Source organism: Ictidomys tridecemlineatus, chromosome 3 (genome assembly GCF_052094955.1).
Source record: "Ictidomys tridecemlineatus isolate mIctTri1 chromosome 3, mIctTri1.hap1, whole genome shotgun sequence".
Taxonomy (NCBI): domain Eukaryota; kingdom Metazoa; phylum Chordata; class Mammalia; order Rodentia; family Sciuridae; genus Ictidomys; species Ictidomys tridecemlineatus.
In genome coordinates, this window is record NC_135479.1 from 35,819,816 (window position 1) to 35,832,788 (window position 12,973).

Here is a 12,973-nt window from a genome sequence, read left to right on the forward strand (position 1 = left end):
ATAGGAGAGGAATGAGTGCTCTCTAAATGGCAATTACCAGTGTCTGGTTAACCTCCTTAGTAGGATTATTCTGGTAGAGAAGTTACAGTGTTCTTAGTTTTTATTCTGAAAGTTCTTAGTCATAGCCTACATACCTGGTCCTAATTGGCTATATACAAATGCATCCTGTTGGCCATGAGAATCAGGTAAGAACATCATCTCCATACATGTGTTTAATATACAGTTTAGTATTGCAAATAGAAAGTCTTAAACCTGAATGTTAATATATGAACAGGAATTTTCCATAAGGAAATATGTAAGAGACTGAGAGAATGATATGCAACTCAAGCCAGAGACAGAGTATGGTGGTAGGAATCCTAGGACTGAGTTGTACTTTTTAGAAGAGGAGGAATTGCATTGATTGGTAAGATGGATAATCCAAGAGCTCAGAGAGTAACCTGTAGAAATATACCCAAGAAATTTGATGCCAAGGGCACTCTTAAGTAGGTTATGATGGGGCTGGGGATGTGGCTCAAGCGGTAGCGCGCTCGCCTGGCATGCGTGCGGCCCGGGTTCGATCCCCAGCACCACATACCAACAAAGATGTTGTGTCCGCCGAGAACTGAAAAATAAATATTAAAAATTCTCTCTCTCTCTCCTCTCTCCCTCCTCTCTCACTCTCTCTTTAAAAAAAAAAAAAACTCATTAAATCTTCACCATAATCCTACAAATACTATTTAAAAAAAAAAAAAAGTAGGTTATGATGACAGGAAGTTTGTCCAACTAAATAAATTTAAAAACTAAACACTTATTGAAGTCTCATTATTTGCCGATAGTTTTTAAGCACCTTATACATATTATTGCTTGTTCCTCATAACAGCCCTACGAGGTAGGCATTGTTGTTATTTCCACTGGAAATTCTGTATTTCAGAGAGCTCTATATATATCTGGCATGTTCCTCTGACCTAACCCCCTCCACTAGAACTGCTCAGGAGACATAAGTTGTACGTTTGCCCTCTTAGAAGAATTATAGATGATTAATTGTACCTACAATTAATTGTGCTTCATTTCCTTCCCAGGTCACAAAGCCCTTAAAGCATTGTTGAGGTCATTGGTAGATCTTCAGGAAGAGTTACTTTTCCAGTATCCAGACACTAGACATCTAGTAGATGGGACGAAACCCAAAGAGAAAAGGTAAGGAGGAAACACAGCTATTGAATTACTTATCTGGTTAGTTTCTCATGACTCATGACTGAGAAAACCAAGTCCTTTCCAGGTTGAGATCAGATTAGGTTTAGTAAATTAGGAAAAGCCCCTTACATTTAGCTGGTGGACAGGATGGCTTATTACTTGGGAGTTAGATTTGGATTTTTATTATTAGCTTTGCCTGATTCCTTTTGTGGGCTTAAACAGAAGACTCCCCCACTCTTTTAGATTCAAGAAAATTAGCAGATGAAAGTATATTTTGATTATTAATGTTTGATTAATGTTTTTGAGGCACTTTGTGCCCCTACAATCCTAGTCACAATCCCTAGTCACAACTATCTCCTTTGATGAGGGGAAAAAAACAGTTATTTTGAAGGATGAAAAGATTTCAGAAAACAACAGTAAAGTAATCCTTTTTCTTTGTGGAACTATCCTGGTTGATGAAGGTTTTGCTACCTGCCTGCTTTTTCCCAGAAAGGAAGCTCATATTTTGTTGAGTACCTGCTGTCTGTTGAGGACAGTAATACTGTAAGTGCAATTGCTGTATAGTGGGAGTGGTGGTATTACGTTTTCATGGCAGTTGTAGATATAGTTGTCCATAGGGGATTGATTTTTAGGACCCCACCTCTATACCAAAATCTGCAAATGCTCAAGTCCCTTATATAAAATGTCAGAGTATTTACCTATAACCTGTATTCATCCTCCTGTGTACTTAAGTCATCTCTAGATTACTTATAATACTCCATACGCTGTAAATGCTACATGAAGCTGGGCATGGTGGTGCACACCTGTGATTCCAGCAGCTTAGGAGGCTGAGGCAGGAGGATCACGAGTTCAAAGCCAGTCTCTAAGAATTGCTGGGTTCAATCCTTGGTACCCAAAAAAAAAAAGAAAAAGAAAAAGAAAAAAAGCTTCTTGAATAGTTGTTTATTGTTTAGGGAATAATGACAAGAAAAAAGTCTGCACATGTTCAATACATATGCAATTTTTTTTTCTCTGAATATTTTCAACCTGTACTTGATTGAATCTTGTGGTTTCAGATCCTGTTGATACAGAAAGCTGTAGCTACACTACAGTTTAATGCTGATTTGGGTGCTTATACCCTTGAGTTTTCTTTACATTGAGCTTCTCTTCATTTGGTTCAACTAATATTATTCACTTTTCCAGAACAGTTGTTATAGAGACACGTTTCTCTTATTGATTTGGGGATTAAGGTCATAGAAATATGATTATATGTTTAATTTTTAAAGACCCTCTTATATGTAAGGCCTGGTTCATAGGCATTTCTAATACAGTTTTTACAACCTCATTTATTTTTATGGTTTGCTTACCTTTTAAAAATATTTTGAAACCCAAGTTCTTTTTATATTTATTAGAAGTTCCATGAGGCTGGGTGTGGTGGCACACACGTATGATCCCAGTGCCTGGAAAGGCTGAGGCAGGAGGATAGCCAGCCTCAGCAACTTAATGAGACCTGTCTCAAAATAAAAAAAAAAAAAATAAGATGGGCTGAGGATATGGTGTGGTGGTTAAGATCCTTTAAGTTCAATCCCTAGTATCAAGAAAAAAAGTTCCGGGCTGGGGATGTGGCTCTAGCCGTAGCACGCTCACCTGGCATGCCTGCGGCCCGGTTCGATCCTCAGAACCACATACAAACAAAGATGTTGTGTCCGCCAATAACTAAAAAATAAATATTAAAAAATTCTCTCTCTCTTTCTCTCTCTCTAAAAAAAAAGAAAAGAAAAAAGTTCCACAAGTTGTTTTTTGCTTTGTTTTAAATGCTTCAGGAGATTAAAGCAAGGGCATTGTACATGCTGGGCAAGCACTCTACTATTGAGCCACGTCATCAGCCCTTTTGAGACAAGGTCTTACTAAGTTGCTGAGGCTGGCCTTGATCTGCTGATCCTCCTGCCTCTGCCTGCCAAGTAGCTGAGATTATAGGTGTGTGCCACCATGCTTGGCTAAAAGTTACATGAGTTTTTGATTGATCTCATAAATACTCTTTTCAAACTAAAAAAGTAATCCCCTTATCTGTAGTATTATTAGTAGACAGCATAGGTAAAGGCCTAAATATCATGTGAACCTAGTTTTTTATTTAAACTCAGTGTTCTTACTGGTTTTCTAGTGAGGAGATTTCTAGTGAAGATGATGATCTAGTGGAAGAGAAGAAGCAGAGAAAGGCCCCACCGAAGAGGAAGCTGGAGATGGATGACTATCCCAGCTTCATGGCAAAGCGTTTTGCTGACTTCACAGTCTATAGGAACCGGACACTGCAGAAGTGGCACGATAAAATGAAGCTGGCTTCGGGAAAATTGGGGAAGGCAAGTGTGTGTTGTGGTTACCTGAAGCAGTTGTAAAGAAACTGGAACTATAGCTAGGATGTTGTTATGTTATGTTGTTATCAGTCATTTCTGTTGCAAAATTTACTGAATTTCTACCACTGGGGTTTATACCATTCAGGATTGGATTTTTAACATTATTCTTAAGTTGAGGCCTTGTAAATGTTCAAGTGCTGAAAATATGAAATACTTTAAAGAAATGAATTTTAAAACAATTGTTATTAAAGGAGCAGAAGTTAATCTCCTGGCATAGGAAAGTGATATGACCTGCTTAAGACCTATTTTTTTTTTTAGATCAATTACAGTTACTTACAAACTCAGTCCTTAACAGAAAGTCTCTTGAAAGGATGATTGTTTATTTCTCTGCTGACACAGAAAGAAAGAGAAGCCGTTGTAACTGCTTTCAGCACTGACTTTTTGCATTATCTGATATTGAATGTTGTTGCAGGGTTTTGGTGCCTTTGAACGCTCAATCTTGACTCAGATCGATCATATTCTGATGGACAAAGAAAGATTACTTCGAAGAACACAGACCAAGCGGTCTGTCTACCGAGTTCTTGGCAAACCTGAACCAGTAGCTCAACCTGTCCCAGAGAATTTGCCAGGAGAACCGGTAAGAACTCTTTGATTCAGGGTGATGATGAGGAAGACTTTTCTTTGAGGCTAACGAAATGAAAAACTTGTAGGTATTATATTACCTCTTGGTATGAGAGATTAATGAAAAAAAGAACGTGGCACTACTGTATTGAATTGTTGAGAAACAGAGTGTGGGGGGCTAAAATGAGGCTTTTATTAACTTTTGTGTGTCATCTTATTTTGAGTTTAATACAGAAGTCTAGTAGTGGAAGCATTCATAATTCAGTGTTTAAGGTTTAGTGTTTTTGATTTGGCCTCAAAAACAAACTCAGGGCCTGACACATGTTATATAAGCACTCTACCACCGATCAACTCCTTCATCCCTTAAGCTTCAGAGTTTTTTTGTTTTTGTTTTTGGTTTTTTTTTGGTGCCAGGAATTGAACCCAGGGGTACTTAACCACTGAGTCACATCCCCAGCCCTTTTTTATATTTTATTAGAAGACAGGATCTTGCTGATTGCTTAGGGACTTGCTAAGTTGCTGAGGCTGGCTTTGAACTTTGAACTCATGATTCTCTTGCCTGAGCCTCCCAAGCCACTGGGATTACAGGAAACATTTTTGTTTTTTAATTATAGAAGTAGTATGTACTTAATACTTTTTAAGCTCATTAGAACTTGAAATGAATAGTAAAATTCCCCCTACTCTGAACATTGTACTTCTCAGATGATCGTTAATGGATGTTATGTGGTTTATGCATGTAGCATATACATATGTAAGAATATGATTATTCTTTTTTTTTTACTAAATAGTATAGACTGTGTGTGTATATGTGTGTGTGTGTGTGTGTGTGTGTGTAGTGAAATACTACAACTGTATTTAAAATCTTACAAGTTATTTTTAAAAGTAGTATATCCTAGACATTTTTTCCATATCATTACATAGAAACCTACCTTATGTTTCCTAATGACTGCAGAGTAATCCATTGTGTGGATGTATATAATAGTTTAATCAAACAACAGATAATTACATTTTCTCTAGTTTTAGAAACAGTGTTGTAGAAAACTTTTCTGAACATTTATATTTATGTGTTTCTGTGAACATATGGATAGATTTCTTAAAGGGAAAATGTTAAAATACATGAAATCTTGATAGATGTTACAGAATTGCCTCCAAAAGGTTGTGCTAATTTTCAGTCTTTCCAGCTGTATTTTCTAGTCTCCAATATTGCCAGTCTTAGAAGTGAAAGTCGTATTTTTCTCATTTTAAATTGCATGATTTTAATTAGAATGAAGTTAAGCATATTTTCATATGATTTTGTGTTTCTTTTTCTTTTAGCTACTTGTTAATGTTTTTGACTGTATTGGACTATTTTGGGTGTGTTTTGTTCAATTTGAAGAGATCTTTATATCTTAAGGAGAACAGTACTTTCACTGTTAGATGTATATATACTGGCTGTGTTACTTTGATAACCTTGTTGGAATTCACTCTTTTTTTCTCACTGACATAGGAGATCCTTCCTCAAGTCTCTGCCAATGCTCACCTGAAGGACATGGATGAAGAAATCTTTGATGATGATGACTTTTACCACCAGGTATGATATTTACTTACTCTTTTTGGGCTACAAATCAGGTTTTAGCTAATAGAATTTTTTGAACAAAAGTTGCTTATTTGGAAGGAAGAGTCAGACAAGGAGTTAGAATTCCTTATTCATAATTGACTTACTGTGTCAATCTGGGTTATTGTTTTCCTTCTATTTTATGTTTTCCTTGTGAAATGAAAAGAGCCACAACTACTTGGTTAGTTGTTGCTTGAATGTAAATCATTTGTAAAACAGTTTCAGTATCTTTGAGTCAGTTGGTTTATTCTTTCACAGCTATCTTTGATAAGCGTCTTTTTGTGCCTACTCAAATCAGTTCATTATGTATTGAAGTGCCACTGTTCATTGTAATATTAAATATAATGCTTTAAAGACAGAAAGAATTGATAGAAGTTGGAGAATGGTCCAGTTCTCAATCTCTCTCTTTTTTTCTTTTTTGATTCTGAGGGTTAGCCCAGGGATGTGTTGTCACTGAGCTAAATCCCTAGCTATTTTTTTTTTTTTTTTTTTTGAGACAGGGTCTCACCAAGTTGCTGAGGCTGGCCTCCCAAGTTGCTGGGATTACAGGCATGCACCCCTGCCCCTAGCTCAATATCTCTTTATGAGTATCTCCCCTGCTTGTTTCCCTAGGATTTTCTGCTGGTGTAATGCTATGTTTAATAATCCTGGTAACTGTTTAGGTGGACTAAACATTTGGGCTATTCTAAAGAACCAAAATAACTTCCTGTGTTCCTGGGCCTCTTGATAAATTATGCTTCTTAGTGAAATGTGCTTTAGGCTATATCCTTTCTTGCCCAGTTGAGAATGGAGGATGCTGTTCACCAGTATTATACTGATTTTTGCTGAGCCATTGTTGCTTTTAGTGTATTAACTTTTGTCAGAGAATTTGGGACCACTTTTTGAGTGTTTAGCTATGATGGCTGTACTGTGTATATGGGTGTAAAGGAAGAAACTTACTAGGAAAATTATGTGTAAAACCAGAACAATTGATTTTGTATTGGGAATACCTCTGATTTTATCCTAAAGAGAGAGACTCTCTAATCTTTTTTATTCATTCTATAAAGTTATTGCTATAAGTGAGTCTGAATGAGGGGGTATAGAAGAGGATTGATGTGGCCTCAGCTGTTCCTAGTCAGAGGTCCTTATTCCTTTTTCCTTTCTTTTTTTCTTGTATCCATTTGTCAGAAGAGTTGGAACTCTATTTTGTTCAGGAGTGTCTAAAGAAGTTCCTGATATGGGATCTTAATGCTGTATAATTGGGGCTGGGGGTGTGGCTCAAGCGGTAGCGCGCTCGCCTGGCATGCGTGCGGCCCGGGTTCGATCCTCAGCACCACATACCAACAAGGATGTTGTGTCCACCGAGAACTAAAAAATAAATATTAAAAAAATTCTCTCTCTCTATCACCCTCTCTCACTCTCTCTTTATAAATAAATAAAATCATCTTTAAAAAAAAAAAAAAAAAAAATGCTGTATAATTGTGTGAGATCATGGGAGACAATAAAAAATGCTCCAGTTCTCATTAATTGAAGTGTACATTGTTGGGTGGAAAGTGTGTCATAAATTAAATAGGCTTAATAAAATAAACTGAAATTACTGGGGAGAAGTTGCTTCTACTGGCAATCCAAGGTTTTTTTTTTTTTTTTTTTTTTTTTCCTGGAGGTCTGTTTAAAAAAGAAATAGCATTACTTGATTGGCCCTTCATCCCAATTAATAATTTTAACTTCGATAAATTCTGATTTCAGAGTTATGACTAGTCACATCTTAGCTTTTCCCCTTGCTGGTTAATTGGGGTGCTAGGGTTAATCTAAATTAAAACTTAAACTAATAGAGGTCAGCAAGGCAGCCGAAATACCTGAGTGAAACAAATGGGGCTGCCAGGCGCAACTTTATCTTGGCTGTTTCCCAAGAGGGAAGTGGCAGCAAATTGGAGTTGTTTCAGCCTTCTGTAAAGGTGAATGATGGGTGACACTTGTTAATGTACAGCATCTCCGGAAGCATTCCAGATTGCTTTGATTCTGTACCAACTGCTGCCATCCATGCACAGTCAGTAGGAACTGGACCAGTTGCCAACATCTGGCAGCACAGCAAGGAATGGGTGCAAGTCTTGAAACCCCACAGATTCTAAATATGGTGCTTAGAACTGTGCAGGCTTTAATCACTTACCACTATTTGGCAGCAGGCTACGACAGCTTATCCTGGCCTCGTACATCACATCCCGACATCTGCTGAGCTGCAAGGCAGCTGCACATTCATTTTCCTTTCTTGCCTTTTCTCTTTGCTTCCTATTCCTCCTCTTTTTCCCACTCTCCCCTTGCTCCCTCCAGCCTCTCCTCCCTTCAGCTTTCCTCCCCCTCCCCAGTATGCTTCTTGGGAGAGATGATCTGTAAAGATTACTCCTTCATTGTGTGCAAGTAATTGTGGTGATGCCAGGCCCTTGACAGACACAACGTAGCACCTGTTCTGCTGACCTGGTTAATTTCTTCTGTTGAGTAGGATTTGCCAGAGATTGGAGCTGAAGCCAATTCAATGATAAGGCTAAAGAAAATGGCTGTATGTTTTTGTCACCTCCCAATTAAATTGGCTTCATAAAGTGCTTTCCTTTATTTGTCAGTGTAGTAAGCCTGAGCTAAGTGTTGCATTCAGAAATGGTACAATGTATTACAATGGGCCTGAGTTTTCATTTGTGTGTGTGTGTGTGTGTGTGTATTTAATGTGGTTGTATAAAAGAGCTGGGTGATAAATATAGTACATTTTTTCCTTTTTTTTTTTTTTTAATTCTTTTTTTAAATCCCATACTTGAAGCCAGACTCTTTGGGCCCATGTTTTGTAAAAAAGAGATTATAGCCACATTGAATTTTAATGTTTCATTGTAAGGGTTTAAAGGCTTACTTGGTTAATTCAGGTGTCATGAGGCTGTGTAAATGGCCTAAGTACTGAGAATGACATGTAGGGTCAGAACTACCCTCCCCCAATCCTGTGCATGCCCACTCTTTTTTATTCTCTTTATTTCTTAATGGGCCGTAAGTTACTCTAAGTTTTAAAATAATTCTATGTTATATAATAATGGTATATATGTATATATGTACACATTCATGAAAATATACATATGGTGGCACTGAAGACAGTGTCTGTATATCATAAATAATCTTAGCATTTCCAGAGTTGAAAAGATTGTTACAAGAAGCAGAGTCCCTGAAAAGTTAAGTGACTTCCTTGGAGTCATATAACAAGTGGCAGCATTAATACTTGATCTCAAGACAGCTTAGACCAACTCTTGTTTTTTCTATATACTTTATTTCTTGAATATTTCATTCTTCAGCCATAAAAAAGATTTCACTATAGTATTACAGTTTTCAGTTTGTAAATAAATAAGATTCATTTTCTTAGAACTGGGAGAAATATTATGTTAGAAACTAATTTTTTTTAGAAGGCAAATGATTTATTGAACTCCTGTTACTTAACAATTCTAATGAAAAAATTAGCTTTTCAGTTTTGTTACTGGTTTGTTTGCAAACTAGAATTGCTGAAAGCTTGAAGTATAGCCAGTGGTGAAGGTTTCTATGAGAGTAACTGTTCACCTGCTACAGAAAAGCATTGTAAGGTTTTACTTTCAAATGGAATTAGTTTGCATTTGGCCTATTTCTTGTCAAAGCAATCCCTAAAGACAATTTCACAAAACATGAAAGTTGTAAATGACCATGAAGGTTGAGCCATTCAGAAATGTTTTCAGTATCTGTTTTTCGTTTTTTATGATTCTATCTGCTACTTTGTAACTTTAACTTCTTTTAAAATGTGTTTTCTTTATTATTATTTAAGGTTTTTCTTTTGTATTTATTTTTTAGTTGTAGTTGGACACAATACCTTAAAAATAAATACATAAATGTATTGCTTTGCTTTTTTAAACCATCAGATGATTTTTGGCTTGGTAAGCTTGGGTTCTTAGATAATTGGGGAAGAACCAACATTTTCTGAACATTAGTTATGTACCAACTCCCACACTAAGTAGAAAGGTGTTTGATATACATCTTTATTTAATCCTCACAAGATCCCTAATATTGTGTTTCAGCTATACCTAGCAATAAGCTATATGGAGTGACTGGTTTTATTTTCATATCCCAGATCTCAAATTAGTTTCTTGTTACCTCATGAGGTGTTTTGTTCTGAAAGGACTAATTGAGCTTAGCTGTTGACAGATCGATACCTGGATTTCCAAGGGTTCATTAGGATTTTGTATGTTGCTTCTAGCTCTGTTTAGTTTTGATCTGGTTTGTCCTGTCACTTTGAATCTAGCCAGGAGTGTCTAGAGAAGGGCATAATGGGTTTTGCTCTTTCGATGACCACTTTGATGAGTTAAATTTCTTCTTTCATTTGCTATCAGGACATTTCTATAACTGACCTTGCCACATGCTGGACTTCTGTGTCCAAGACATTTGATAATGCCATAAACAAGTAATTACTAATTTGGTGAACTATTAAAAGTCAATAATGTTGAGAAATAGAGAAGAGGCATGCTTTCTGACAAGATGGTTTTCTTTAATTAAATTGGTGAGTGATTAATATGGACAGTTGATGTGGTGGCTTTAATTGTATGCATTTAGATCTTAGTGTGAATAAGGGAGGTCTCAAGACATCTCTGTAGTTAATGACAATATAATATTCTTATTGTTGGTATGTGATGATAGTTAATAACATGTTTTAAAGTTTGATTTCAACTTATTCCTACTAATGAGTTATTGGAAAATAGATGCCTTTTGTTCAGAGCAGTCCTTTATTTTAAATTTTACTTTAAAATGTTGCTGTTATTTGAAATCTGGATAAAATTTCTTGAAAATTTGATAAAATTTGTTGCACGTGGACTTTTATGGAGATTTAAAGATGAAATATGAAGTACATAAATTTGAATATTGAAATTATGGATGAAGATATAGTACAGCAATAATCAGATTTTGAGGGGCATAGTAATGATGTTTTAAAAATCCAAACTAAATATTAATGTCCAATTAAACTAATTTTAGTAATTACAATATTATTTTGTATATCATATATAAGAATTATTTGAGGTACTTTGTAGTTCTTGTGCTCTCTCTTTTAGATACCTTCCAGTGCTAATGCTGCCATTGTGTATCTATCAGTGTTGAGACCCAAGTATGGTATCAGTATTGTCAATTGATGGCTGGCCTGAGCTCACTATTGTAGAGGCCACCCAGAACAGAAGGATAAAAGCCACATTTTATTTTTTTTTAATTTTTATTTATTTATTTTTAAAATACCTTTATTCTACTTATTTATTTATTTATTTTTAATTAATTAATTTTTTTTTAAGAGAGAGTGAGAGAGGAGGGAGAGAGAATTTTTTTTAATATTTATTTTTTAGTTCTCGGCTGACACAACATCTTTGTTGGTATGTGGTGCTGAGGATCGAACCCGGGCCGCTAGCATGCCAGGCGAGCGCGCTACCGCTGAGCCACATCCCCAGCCCTACTTATTTATTTTTATGTGGAGCTGAGGACCGAACCCAGGGCCTCAAACATGTTAGGCAAGCGCTCTACTGCTGAGCTATAGCCCCAGCCCCAAAAGCCACATTTTAAATTCAAGATTCAGAAATTTCATTGAACAGCAACAACAAGGAAAGGTAGATGTGACTGGCCCTCATTTCTTCAGTTCCTACCTTTAAAAATCAGAGCATGGCAAGAGGGCTGAGGCAGGAGGATTGTGAGTTCAAAGCCAGCCTCAGCAAAAGCAAGGTGCTAAGCAACTTAGTGAGACTCTGTCTCTAAATAAAATACAGAACAAGGCTGGATATGTGGCTCAGTGGTCGAGTGCCCCTGAGTTCAATCCCCGGTACCCTCCCCAGAAAAGTAGTATAGGAAATGAAAATATGCTCTGGATTCAGCTGTGAATAATATTTATATATTTATAATGTAAACACTGAATATTAATGTGTCAAATGTTTAAAAAAAATAACAGCATGGGAGTTGGGAGTATGGCTCAGTGGTAAAGCACTTTGCCTAGCATGAGTCAGGCCTTGGGACTGATTTAAACTAAGGTAAAATCTCAGAGCAAAGCCTCAAACACTTCATTTTATGGGACTAACCAGGAAAGAGAAGAATTGGCTTAGAACATTTAAAGACACTTTTTCAAACATAAGTGATACCCTGAGAATTGCTAGGAAAATATGTGGCCAAAATTAACTTTTTTTTTAATACTAATAAGCCCAGTATCATCTGGCTGAGTGTAAATTAAACACAGGATTCCAGCAGTATTTTAGTAGCCCCCAAAAATGTGGAATACCACCTCTTCACTCAAGTTGACATGTTGTATTAAATTATATTTTATATACTGTTCAAAGTAGCTCATAGGGAAATGATTTAGCAAAGGAAGGCAAAGTTAATAAGCATCTTCAAAAATTTTATGTGTATTATGGATCTAGAGTAGAATATAATTGTTTTAAAGTTGGATAACATCTCTGGAGACCATCAAATCTAAACTTTTTCACAAATGAGGAAATTGGAGCCCAAATGAAGTATACAACTGAATAAGGTCATCCTGCTTAGTGAGTTACATTGAAACTCAAGTGTACTTGCTTCCAATGTGATCTTCTTTCTATCTTGTTATGCTGCCTTTTGATTGGACACGTTTGAAAATTTCCTTTTCAGATATATGTCTGTTTAGTTTGGAGATCTTTATCCTGATAATTCACTTGTATCACTTTTATAAAATTATGAATTTTATTCAGTTAACATTTGTTATGCCAAATGCTAGATTTATAAAGCTTAATATAAATAAAAACACTTTCTCAAGAAATTTGTGTTATTTATCAAGAGAGAGAGTCTCTAATTTAGTATAGTTGCATAGCTGCTCTTTTAAAAGTGCAACTTTATGAGGCTGGTCTGTGGCTCAGTGGCAGAGCACTTGCCTAGCACCGACCTGGGTTAGATCCTCAGCACCACATAAAAATAAATAAAACAAAGGTATTGCATCCAACTACAACTAAAAATAAGTATTTTTTTAAAGTGTAACTTTACACTTAAAATTTTAAGTGGAAAAAATAAATGATGAAAAAGAGCAATCTTGTTCTTGATATAAAAATATACAGGTAGTCTTCATGTAAAAAAGACAGTGTTGTCTTATCACTTAAAAGATCTTAAGAGAGGCTGTTTGATATAAGCCTGAATAATATAAATTCTCTGTTTTCCAAGAGTACAGCCATTGTTAGAAGCCATATTGAGATACCAATATCTATTAAAACTTACTTCAGGATGTAAGAGGTTGGTG

General features: G+C 36.0%; 1 protein-coding gene across 2 annotated transcripts in view; it reads left to right on the plus strand.

Moving 5' to 3' along the window:
- The window catches only part of Aatf (apoptosis antagonizing transcription factor), a 110,220-nt gene that overhangs the window by 44,577 nt on the left and 52,670 nt on the right, over window positions 1-12,973 (plus strand). For both annotated transcript variants that reach the window (XR_013436178.1, XM_005321523.4), the window contains exons 5-8: window positions 1,059-1,173; window positions 3,311-3,506; window positions 3,973-4,137; window positions 5,608-5,691. Coding sequence is in view for 1 of the 2 variants with exons in the window: in XM_005321523.4 (XP_005321580.2) it covers window positions 1,059-1,173; window positions 3,311-3,506; window positions 3,973-4,137; window positions 5,608-5,691 (560 nt within the window). In the remaining variant the exon portion in view is untranslated. The remainder of the gene's footprint in view (window positions 1-1,058; window positions 1,174-3,310; window positions 3,507-3,972; window positions 4,138-5,607; window positions 5,692-12,973) is intronic.